The sequence below is a fragment of the Chelonia mydas genome, chromosome 3 (assembly GCF_015237465.2).
Source record: "Chelonia mydas isolate rCheMyd1 chromosome 3, rCheMyd1.pri.v2, whole genome shotgun sequence".
NCBI lineage: Eukaryota > Metazoa > Chordata > Testudines > Cheloniidae > Chelonia > Chelonia mydas.
Window position 1 is genome coordinate 125,713,591 of NC_057851.1, and position 12,673 is coordinate 125,726,263.

The following is a 12,673-nucleotide window of genomic DNA, read 5'->3' on the forward strand; positions in this document are numbered from 1 at the left end:
GTTCAATGCAAACCATACAAAAATACACAGCTGACTGGAGGATTCATTCCCTGCCTTGGAAGTTAATAAGCGTTCTAAACCAGGAAATGAATAATTGTGTGATGAAGATGAATTTCCTCATTTTTCCCTGTCATTAAATCAGCAGGTTCTTCTGCTAACTTTCCGAAATTGTTGGTTGCATTGTACAAGTGCAACTTGAACTTTATAACAGCCATTTATCAGTAATAGTAAACCAGGCACCATCAATGAATTTGTTGGCAGCGTATTAAGAATTTATTTAAAAACTGTAAAACAGCATAAACTCATACGTCACGTTTTCCAAAAAGGATCTTAATACAGTCAGACTTAGACCAAAAGACAAAAAAAGTTTTGTTTCCAGTTCAAAAAATACAAACTTTTGCTACAGGTACAAAATTATAAAAAGTTTATTTTTTTCTCTTGATCTGGTGATGTACATATACAGAAGTGATGTATATTCCACCAGCTCCAATTGATGGAAACTATGGGAAATTATAAAAGTAAAAATGTCACGGCTAGGAAGAAAACAGGAAACAAGTTTTGTCTTTTATTTAACCAGATGTGAACACTGTTATTTTGTTCCTTTGTACTTTTTTTTGCCAACATTTAAATTAATGTCTTTCATGCTTCATATCACAATTGGAGAAAAAACAGCAGTCCTACCTCATGCATTAATTCTAACATTTCATCACATTGTGTCTCCTGGCTGTGCTTCATTTATTAGTTAGAAAGCTTTATATTTTTATTGACAGCATTTATGCAATGGTGTATTGGGTTAACATCATGATTGCTGTATTGAGAGAGTGCAGTCTGGACCCATAAATGTTTACATACAGATCCACTATATAAAATTGGAGATTCTCCAAGTGGCATGGAATTTAGTTTTGCATCTTGTTTTACTTGGATTTGCTTGCAGTAGCATAGCTGTCAGATGAGCTCATTTGACCCAGAAATGCTACTGAACACCTGTTTCAGTAAAAAACACATCCATTTTCTATATTGTGCAAGGATGCAGAAGCCCTGGGACATCTATTCTCTGTGGTTTGCATGGGCTTCTGCACCTAAGAAGTCTGTATGTATTTTAAACAGATTTGTGCTTGAAGTTCCCCTTCTGTTTCATGTGGATAACCAGCATTACTGGCAGAGGAATTCCAAACAAGTGCTGTCAATAAAAATGAGAAACAGCTCATTTCCTTTAAAACAAAACAAAAAGACAGAGAATCTTATTTTCAGTGACCAGTGAGGTCTTTTACATGTGAACATACCATTTTGTAATGCTTGATATATTACTTTAACCTGCTGAAGGACTCACTGAGTTTGTAATCTCTCTTCCATCAATGAGCTGGCCAAGATGTTTTATCACTACTCTACAGCAAGGTTAATGCTTTGCTTTGCTATTAAAAAGGACACTGCAAAGGTGGCAAAGCCTGAGATTAGGCCTAACAGTTTTGCTTTATTAACTATCTGTTTTGGAATGCAGAATTCCAGTACTTTTCAGCATCTTACCTTCTCATGGGACCAGGTAGGCATAGCAGAGCTGTAGTCTAGTAAACACCCCTAGATCATAATCTCAGACACAGTGCCTTGCATTTGTTTGTGGTGGATTAGCCTTGATCTTATCTCTTTAACCTTGTTTATTCAATATTATCCTTATTAAAGTAAGAAGGCAAAAAAACTGTATATCACATTTCTTCTTGCTCTATAACATCTAAGAAACTAGGGTATCCGGTGCTCTTTTCTATCTTTTTTAATTACACTTAAAAAAAAAAAACCCCCACCAAACAAACCCCACAACACCTACAGTACTACAACAGATTACCAGCCAAAAACCAACTACAGCAATACATTACAATGTTCTTATTTACAATATGATGGAATATTATGTATATGATAAATTACATTAATACTTTTCCTCTTAAACTCTGATATACGTAATCATGAATTTTTTCCTTCATTCCAATATAAGTACATTTGTCCTCTATAGCTCTCTCTAATTATATAGGCTATAATGGGAGACGACACTGGTTTCACCTGTCTTTTCTAAATTTAAGAAGCCAAATTGCACTACGAATTCTGGATAAATCACAGCTCTCTTCACTAACATTTACATTTTAAAGATATATATTATGTGCTTTCTATGTACCTTTTATAATGAGAAATAACAAGGGATTGTCTGACAGGCCCACATCCAAACTCATCAGGTTGTAGTAACACTTTTGTGTGAGCTTCTTTTGAACTGATCTGATTAAAAGAAGCCAATAGTGGGTGCATAGGTCTACAACAGTGACAATGGTGTGTGGCCCTGTAGAGCTGGAACCCAAAGAGGTTCTGGGAGTAGTGGAGGGGAAAAGAGTATGGTCCTGAGGTGAAATTCCCCTTTCTCCTCTCCCTCCACTTTCTACAGCCGTACAAGTTTTCTAATCTGTTTTACTGAACATACTGGGGAAATCTGTAGAGAAAAGAACTGAGAAGAAGGTTTACAAGGGGTAATGTTCTGGATCACACAGCAGTGTGATGGAAATCAAGGAAGCCTCATCATTCTCCAAACAGTAGTGTTTTTCTTTCACAGTGGTAGAGACAATCCAGGTGTGTGGATTCAGGAGTCAATGCCTTAATTTTTTTAATTTAAACAGAATTTAAACTCTGAGAGGTCAAGATTTTTTTTTTAACTCTGTAAATCAGTTTACCCCTGTCTTGTGGGATCTCCACCCAGGCAGGCAAACTGTAATAGGTAAGATTTATTCCAATGCCTAAGGCCTTGCTCACCCTCACCTGGGATAATCTGTCCCAGGGGAGTAGAGGAAACTCCATGAGAGAACTTTTATGCTTGTCCAGCTGGCCAGGAGGCAGAGTTTCACATACACACAAGAAGCTGGAAGCTCGATCTCCAGAGATCTACACAGCTCTCAAGGAAGCAAGGGGCATCCCAAATGGACTCCCTTGTCCCTGCTCTACCATCCAGCCCCATTGGTCCTTCCTGGCCCATCAACAGCCCAACTTCTGCGAGAACCATACTCCCATGGGCTTCCTGCTAAAGAAGGGGTTGGGGGTAGTGGCAATATGAGTTAATTCAGCGAAAGACTGTTTTACTTTTCAATTGTAGGCCCCACAGCTTGTGTGAGGAGAAGCTGGAGGAGCCCCTGAAGGCCTGCAGAGCTGCAGCCCCAAGGAGGTGCTTGGGGGAAGTGGAAGGGAAAGGAATATGCACCTGAGGTGAGACTGCTCTTCCTCCCCCGACTTTCTACAGACACAGGCTCCCCTCTGTGCACAGATGTTGAGTAGAGGAACACGGAGCCAGCAGGCCTTTGTGGATGGAAGGGCCTTGTGTTAGTGATCTACAGTGGAGTGAATTACTTCTAGCCTAAACAGAGGAGTGAATTGCTTTCATTCCTCATGCAGTGCTGGTATTAAAGGGACAAATTTTGCCCTCACATACACACATGAGATTCCCACTAAAGCCATGGGAGCTCTACATGTGTATTCAAATGCAGAACTAGTCTCATAGTCTGTTTCTAATTATTTTTTCATTACCCCGTTAGACAAGCTACCAAAATGCATGCAGCTTAAGTCATTAAAATTTTCTTCATAAGGGCAACTTGGTCTAGTTTCAAATATAAGTCCTTAAAATAAACACATACGCAACCAAAAATAGACTCATCCTCTATAGACTTAGTCTAATTCAAATTGACAATGTTAATACAGGATATATATTTCTAACTGCTCCATTCTGCAGTTTCTCTAGGTTGGAAGGGGACTACAGTTTAAACTAGTCTGCATCACACTTTTACCAGTGCTGGAATGTGCAGAGAACAGCAATGGAGAGATCCATGTGTTTCTGCACAAATTTGGAGCCTGTCCCACCACATTTCATTAGCTCTTTGAAACCTGTAACAGTCTGTATTTTTCATTAATAAAAAGAAAAATAAACTTCAACTGCACCCTGAGGAGTGACACACAAGGAATGATACAGAAGCACTTATGAAAAACAAAAACAACATAGATATCAAAAGCAATTCCAAAACCCTTTCAGAATTCACTTTAAACATCTGGCAGTGGTTGTGGATTGGAAGGATTTAAATTCATGTGAATTTTACTTCACAGATATTCGGAGTAAAGATAAAAGTTCAGTCCTTATGTCCTATACAAGCAGTGCTCTTGTTTTTAATAAGAAAAGTAAAAGTGGAGTGCTTTCTCGTATCAAAAATTGTCACCGGATGTTACGTAGTATAAAAATCCATATGCAACTTAAAACACAACATTCCCATGTGCTGCTCTGTAAAGCTGTACTCAAAGCCAAGGCTATTGTTACAACTTCTGTGTTAGCAGAAGACAACTTTACAGCGAGCACACACAAGAGGAAATTCAGGGTCCTGTAGCATTCTAGCTGAGGTAGGCTTAAAACAGACCCACTGAATTAAAAAATCCTGCACAGGATCAGATGGTATTTAAAAGCAACAGACAAAAAAAAAAACACAGTTGGTCTCTGCTAAACGTTTAACAAACTGAAATTAGCACACCACAGTTATTTCTGTGTCTGAAAATGCACTAATAGAACATATCGCTGTCTTGGAGGAAAGTATATCTGCTCTTCCACTTAACAGTTTGAGGGGTGGGTTTTTTTTTCTGTTATGCTTTCTAGTTCAGTTGTGATATAAAAGAAGCTACATTTCTGTTCTGTAAGGGGAAGCTGGGTAAAGCGAATGGGTGGCAATAAGCATCCTGCACAGATGGTTATAGATTACTTTTAACTTACTACTTCATTCTGGCTTGCTCTAATACCCCATTTTTCATCCCTCCCCAATGGCTGTTCATTATGATGGCGTCTTTCCTGTAACCAGAAGTGCAAGACCCTCTGTCACATTGGAATCTGCCATCACTTGGTATTACCTGTAGTGGGGAATGCACTTAAGCTGGAGATCATACATGCGCCTGCAGCAATGTGCCTTATTTCCAGCATCCCATCCATGAAGAGCTCCTTGGATAGACCTGTGCCTAAAGTTTTACACAAGGCAGTGAGCTGGTTTAAAAATTACTTTTCAGGTTTACTGACCACACAACATATTAAAATCTGTGTGCCATTATATATATATAAAGGGCATGGTCATACACATGTGTATGTGTACAGATATGTGTGTGTAGGAAGCATGATTACAAAGGAAATAGTATAACAATAGTATGCAGCAGACTCTGGTGTTTCTGTCTATTAGCACCATGTTTAGGCTGTATCATGAGGGCAGAGTTCTAGGTGCAGTGTCATGATGCAATCTGTTGGGGCTGGCTACTATAAATTAGCTCAGTTAACCACTCTTCCCTCAGCAAAATACACACATGCACACATTATTTTGTTGAGAGAGACAAAGAAATTGAAAATCAAAATATTTACTGCTGACTGCATGCTGGCAAAGGTGCTGCCTAGTTTTGCCATGGATTGAAACTGTCAGTAGCCAATCAGTCACTTACTTTTGTGGACGCCATTTGACAAGGCATCTCATTTTCATATGTTTCAGGTGACCACAAAATTCCTGAGGTGCAAGACAAAGTCAAAACCTACCAGATTCTTAGGCCCCAGTTCAGCAAAGCATTTGAGCATGTGCTTAAGTGCTTTGCTGGATCAGGGCCTTAATTCGTTCATCCCAGCTGAGTAGAAAATTAAGACCTTTGATCCCAAGAGATGTTGCCCATCCACAACTCCCAGTGAAATCTATGGGCACTGCAGGTGCTCAGCACCTATCAGGATCAAGGCTATAAAGTATCACTCCTCTTCCCAACACAGTCTATTTTGTGTATACCATTTTCAAAGAAACATCTGTGATTTCACTGGACTCTCCTCTGCTCCCTTTTCAGAAGACGATTGTTGCAGGTAACTGAAATGAGTTCTCCCATTTGTGAGACCAAAAGCCACTGCAGTCACACTGAAATGAGAAGCACTAAGGTTTACTGAGCAGTTTTAACCCTCACTAGGTATATATCCTAGTGCTAAACTAAAATGAGCACTAATTTTGTATAAAAGTACCTAGGGCCTAATCTTGTTGCCACTGAAGTCAGTGGGAGCATAATTCATAAATGCATTTGAGGTCAGAAGGGACCATTATGATCACATAGTCTGACCTCCTGCATAACACAGGGCAATGAACCTCCCCCAATAATTTCTGCTTCAAGCCCTTACCTTCTGTTTGAACTATAGCATAGCTATTAAAAGATAACCAGTCTTGATTTAAAGAACTCAAGTGATGGAGAATCCATCACCTCCCTAGATAAATTGTTCTAATGGTTAATTGCCCTCACTGTTAATCATCCATTCACAATAATCATGTGAAGCGCAGATCCAATTATGAAAGGGAAAATGTGCTCATTTTAGCTGTCACTATGTGTCTGTAGTGTGCTGTATATATGTGCTTTTGTACTAAAATGCAGGAATGCACACCCATTGTAATAAAACACCCCATTCTAGAAGCATTCTTGTTACCAGTGTAAAACTAAAAATGGATGTGGATTAATATTAATTATCAGATCACACAGTGCTAATTAGCAATGTTCTGCATAAGTGTTAGTCTAATTTGGGGATGACACTGCTTTTCTACTGACAGCGAATAATGACAAATTGTATTTAGAAAGATTACAAAATCCAGCATAGGGTTAGGCAGCAGGAGCTCAGTTAGTTACTGGGCAGCTTTGGCTGTCTTACGCTCTGTGGTACTTCCAGTCCTGTGTGCAGAGTCACCTGTTCAGAAAAGAAATAACTGCTTAGTTAAAATACAAAGTGGGACATCCTTAGTACAGAGAGTTTGTGAAGGCCAAGAATATGTGGTTAATGGTGAAAAGCTAATGTCACCAGGGGAGGGCCAACGTACAAATGATTCTTCCCCTGAGGTCAGGTCTACACTACAAACTTACATTGGTATAACTACGTCGCTCGGGGGGTGAACAATCCACGAAGTAAACAGAGCGTCTCCCACCAACATAGCTACTGCCTCTCGCAGAGGTGGATTAACTACGCTGAGAGGAGAAGCTCTCCCGTCAGTGTAGTAGCGTGGTATCTTCACTAAAGCAATACAGTGGCGCAGCTGCACTGGTAAGCGTAGAGCTGCCCTGAGTCTAGCTGCCAGGTGTTTGTGACTCTTCCCAAGGCTAGCAACCGTTTATCAGCCACCGCTGAGCCAGCTGCTTCTTGTCAGCAGGAAGGTGACCCCAGATGGAATGGGTGCCCAAGGGGTTATGAGGCAGGTGGAAAGTGGACTGGGGAGAGGGTCTGCTCAAGTATACAAAGCAGAGTCTTGTAGACCTTTCCCTGCGACCCTGTCAGTGTAGGACACAGGAGGTTTTACAGGTCTCACCATAGCCTGACACCGCTGTCATCTACCAGGGTTCTGACAATGGCATCCATCACTGTAGGATCTGAGCACCTCCCAGGAGCTCTCACAAGCTTAAACTCACAAAAGGGTTCTCCTCCACCCCCTCGTCTGCATCTAGTTCCCTGGGGAGGGCAGAGGGGATGGAGGGCATGTTGTGACAGCAGGGGTGTAGCAGACTGGCTGGGGCACCTGGGCAATGGGGGGAATTGGACTGCAGCCCTAGAACTACCAGAAAGGCCCTAACAAGCCATGTAACGTCAGTGTCATTTTCCTAGTACCCTGTGTCTGTCTGGTCTATTTAGTTTGTATCATCTGTGGGGGAAGAACTATGGGTTAGATTTTTAAAGGAATTTAGATGCCTAAAGACACAGATAGGTGCCTAGTGGGATTTTCATGTGGAAAATGGGAGTTAGGCACTTTTGAAAATACCAATAGGTGCCTATCTGCATCTTGAGGTGTCTAAGAACCTTTGAAAATCTGACCTGTGTCTTTCTGTGTTTTAGTATACCACCTAGTACACAGATTCATAGATTCCAAGGCCAGAAGGGACCATTGTGATCATTTAGCCCGATCTCCTGTATAACACAGGCCACAGAAGTTCCCCGCAATAATTCCTGCTTGAACTAGATCATATCTTTAAAAAAAAATCCAGTGGAACCTCGATCTTGACTGGCATATTTGGGCACCATTAATAACAAATTATTAAAATGTTATTAATATAATAAGCAGCACATGCAGAGTCATTGTGATAGTTTGGAGTATTTTGAATTATTATTAATAAAGTCTGGGTGTCTAATCTCTTTGTTAACTTGGTGTGACTGGCTGTAAATACCTACCTACTCTGCAACATGCCATACGGAGTCCCTTGCAGTTATTTCTGAAAGGCTGTGTAATTCTTAGAATTTTGTATTACCTTTATTACAGTCGTGCCTGGAGCCCCTAATCAGGGATCAGGGCCCCACTGTACTGGGTGCTCTACTCCACTCCACTCACAGAACACCTGCTGGGTGCCTGAGTCCATATTTAGGCACTTAGAAAGTGACCCAATTTTCAAAAAAGCTGAGCACCTGCAGCTCCGAATGGGAAATTCAACCCAGGCCCAGGGTGTAAAGCTGCTGCACAGACTCCAGAAGTTACTACTACCCCATCTATGGGCTGGACTAGCAGCCACAGCCCCTCCATGCCAGTTGCGCAGGGTATTGGGGCCAATGGATTCACATCACCTGGATCTGCAGCCTCACCCCAGCCCCGCTCCAATGTAATCTTCCAAGCCTACATATAGCCTGTTCAGAGACCTTTCCTGTGGCACGTAGGGCATGCACAAGAACTTCTGTACAGCCAGTGGACTCACAGAGTAGCTCCTCTGAAGGGAGTAAGTGATGTGGAGGGTCTTGCACTAGCTCTTCCCACCACAGGTGAATTTCACCCTGTCTGAACAAACTGCAGTGCAGTCCAGGGCCCTCCAGCTCACTACCAGTGGGAGGTCCAGTACACGGGGATCCTAGTGCACCCCATAGGAGGTGGCCACTGGGAAGAAGAAAAGGCTATTGCTCCTTTGTACAAGGGCCTTTGTGGAAGGGGGAGACACAAGGACTTCAGAGGGAACAGCCAAGAGAGGCTACCAGCTTCAAGGAACAACGATGAACTGAGACACTGCTAATAAACAGATTATAAGAATACAGCTACCAGTCATTGACCTTTTTAACTTCAATTCCCAGACCACTATTAGTGCAACTTCTAAGTCCTTCCTTCCTTCCTCCCTCCCTTCCTTCAGTGAACAGTACCTAGTATAAATGTAGCTGTAATTGGGCCTGGACAGTGGGAGTTTATTGCTGTCATGCGACATCCCTTGAATGAAGGATTCTCTACCCTTGCAGAAAAAGAGGAACAAACTGGGGTTAAGCCAACATGCAGGCAACTCAAGTCAGAGGAAAGAGACTTATGGGGTGCAGCAGTCTCTACCCACACAGGTACCACACTTGGTTATTGTGGATTCAGGCTGGTGTAATATGAACCCTCCAGCCTTTCAGGTGATAGGGCACATATAGGATCTAATTCTCAGTTACATTAAAGCCCCATTCTAGTAGTACAAAGGAGCCTTAACTTGGGTTATCATAAATTACATTTACACCATTAATCCCAGAGAATATATAAGTGTTTCCAAATGTCATGAATTAAAGAGTGTGAATGAATTGCTTACTGGGTCTTCTCTTTCGAACTAGACATTCTTTGACCTACATTTTCTTAGCTTTATTTACCATCATGCTGCTGAAATTGTACTTACTCAGCAGTTAATTATCTCCAAACATAAGAGGTCTAAGAGTATTTAGATATCAATACTTTTACTAGAGGCTGGCCTTAGAACATTGCTGCTTCCTGGATGGTGGAGCAGCAACAAAGCAACCCTAGGGTTGTGTGTGCGCGTGTGTGCGCATGTACCTATTTATTATTTCTAAAGCATCATTTCCCTATATCTGGGATGTGATACAAAAAAGTTAAATCCAACTATTTTCTTTTAAAAAGTGGCACTAGCCCAGATACAATCAGCAAACAAAACTAGACAAAGTGGGGAAAAAAATCCATATTTACACCTAAGAACTGCATCTCAATCTCTTCTCTCTGGCAATCATGCAATAACTTTTGACAGGCAGTAGAATTTCTCTTTTGGTTGACATGCAGAACGAGTTAGACGGAACTGAAAAGGATTTACCTGTACATTTCGGTTGAGGCTTAATGCAGGCATGAAGACACCCTCCACATTTTCAAATGCTGGAGGTCCTTGCTGCTGCCCATTTATGTAAAAGGCCAGGCTGTGCTTGTTTAGGTCCAGGAGAACGCCCACAGTGGCACCTTTAGAAACACCCCCTTCTGTCCTAAGAAACAAAGTGACCATATTGTCCATCTTAGAGGAGGCAGATTGTTACATTCCAGCCTCTCTCTATTTCAGCCAGTCTTACTAAAGTGAAAGGAAAGTGGAGCAGCATGGTAAAATCAGTATTAGTTGGAGGACATCTGCTAAAGGCCTTTTCTCCATGTGTAGTTCCCATTTTCCACTAAATGCAGGCAGCCCTGAGAAATGAGGCCCCATAAGGTCATATCCACCCAGTGGGTACATTTTGGCACAGCTGTAAAAGCTCAAAGGGCTTGACAGAGAAAGGGGGAGTTCAATTAACAGGATAGAGCAGAGACGTTGGGGACGGAAAAGTTATGGTTTGAAACCAGTACTCTTCATACCTCACATTCTGGAGGGAATATGTTAATATTAATAAAGAACTGATCCTAAGAGCTTTCTATCAGCTTCATTGAAATCCACAGGATTGTTCACATAAGTAAAGGCTGCAGGAGCTAGCCTAAATGTTAATGTGCATTTAAGGTCTCAGATAGGGCGGCACATTAAACTCTTTATAAGATAGACTGTAAGAACAGACAGTCGCTTATAACTGATGAAATCCCTTTTGCCTGAACCAAATAGACAACATTCATTCTATTTTAATTTGGTTATCACAGCTAGCAATTGGGATCTACTCTGCTCTAGTCAGAGGCGCCGAGTTTCTGATTTCTCCAGGGGTGCTGGACACCCACTTCACCCCAGGCCGCACCCGCACTCCACTCCTTCCCCCAAGGGCCCACCTGCACCCTACCTCTTCCCACCCCCGCTCTGCCCCTGAGTGTGCCCCATCCTCGCTCCTCCCCCTACTTCCTCCCCCCCCGGCGCCTCCTGCATGCCACTGAACAGCTGATCACCGGTGGGCCGGAGGCACTGGGGAGAAGTGGGAGGAGCTGATCAGCGGGGCTGCTGGCGGGTGAGCACCCACTATTTTTTTCCCCATAGGTGCCTATGGCTCTAATTGCAGGGAAGGACGCAAAAATTATGTCCAAAAATAGCAAGACACCTTAGGCTGCCCCCAGATTGGGGTGGGGGGGTTGTTTTGGTGGTGGTGGTGATAGTCAGTTGTGTCAGGAGTAGCTGTTGAGAGCTACTGTAGCATCAGAGTCCTACCATGATGACAGATTCAGCCAACTCTTATACGCAAGAATAATCTGACATTCATGCACTTGTCCTTTAAGGACTAGGCTAGCTCAATACCATACTACTTGAAAGAGCACTGAGCTAGAAAACCACTAGATACGTGGATTGGCCCTAGGCACTGATGCTTTTAATGTCACTGGAATTCTGCAAGGGAATTATAGCCTGACGTGCGTGGATTCAGTGTTTATAATATTTTTTAAAATTTACAACAGAAGAGAAAACAACCCCCCCACAATTCACAGTATAAACACAATTTTAATGTAATATTCATCAGAATGTCTAGTGATCAACAATAACATGCATGCCAACCAGAAAAACACGATTAAGGCCAAATATGTGGAGCAGGGAATTTGATATTATTGGTAATGGCTGGTTTAGTTTTAAGAAAAGAAGTACTTGTGGCACCTTAGAGACTAACAAATTTATTTGAGCAAAGCTTTTGTGAGCTACAGCTCACTTCATCAGATGCATTCAGTGGAAAATACAGTGGGGAGATTTATATACATAGAGAACATGAAACAATGGGTGTTACCATACACACTGTAACCACAGTGATCACTTAAGGTGAGCTATTACCAGCAGGAGAGCTGGGGGGAAGGGTACCTTTTGTAGTGATAATCAAGGTGGGCCATTTCCAGCAGTTGACAAGAACGTCTGAGGAACAGTGGGGGGGAGGGGATAGTTTTACTTTGTGTAATGTCCCATCCACTCCCAGTCTCTATTCAAGCCTAAGTTAATTGTATCCAGTTTGTAAATTAATTCCAATTCAGCAGTCTCTTGTTGGAGTCTGTTTTTGAAGTTTTTTTGTTGAATTATTGCCACTTTTAGGCCCGTAATCGAGTGACCAGAGAGATTGAAGTATTCTCCAACTGGTTTTTGGAATGTTATAATTCTTGACGTCTGATTTGTGTCCATTTATTCTTTTACGTAGAGACTGTCCAGTTTGACCAATGTACATGGTAGAGGGGCATTGCTGGCACATGGTGGCATATATCACATTGGTAGATGTGCAGGTGAATGCGCCTCTGATATTGTGGCTGATGTGATTAGGCCCTATGACTGGGAGTGGATGGGTCATTACACAAAGTAAAACTATTTCCCCATAAAAAGAAAAGGAGTACTTGTGGCACCTTAGAGACTAACCAATTTATTTGAGCATAAGCTTTCGTGAGCTACAGCTCACTTCATCGGAACTGTAGCTCACGAAAGCTTATGCTCAAATAAATTGGTTAGTCTCTAAGGTGCCACAAGTACTCCTTTTCTTTTTGCGAAT

General features: G+C 41.9%; 1 protein-coding gene across 6 annotated transcripts in view; it reads right to left on the bottom strand.

Annotated features, from left to right (window-relative positions):
- Window positions 1–2,768: 2,768 nt before the first annotated feature.
- The window catches only part of TRIM67 (tripartite motif containing 67), a 57,444-nt gene continuing 47,539 nt past the window's right edge, over window positions 2,769–12,673 (bottom strand). For 4 of the 6 annotated variants that reach the window (XM_027833279.3, XM_043543264.1, XM_043543265.1 and 1 more), the window contains exons 9-11: window positions 10,081–10,243; window positions 6,704–6,739; window positions 2,769–5,930 (exon numbers count right to left, since the gene is read on the bottom strand). In XM_027833279.3, coding sequence (XP_027689080.2) covers window positions 5,859–5,930; window positions 6,704–6,739; window positions 10,081–10,243 — 271 coding nt within the window. In that variant the 3' untranslated portion in view covers window positions 2,769–5,858. Of the gene's footprint in view, window positions 6,740–10,080; window positions 10,244–12,673 lie in introns of all 6 variants that reach the window. The other 2 variants (XM_043543267.1, XM_043543266.1) reach the window with 2 other exon arrangements.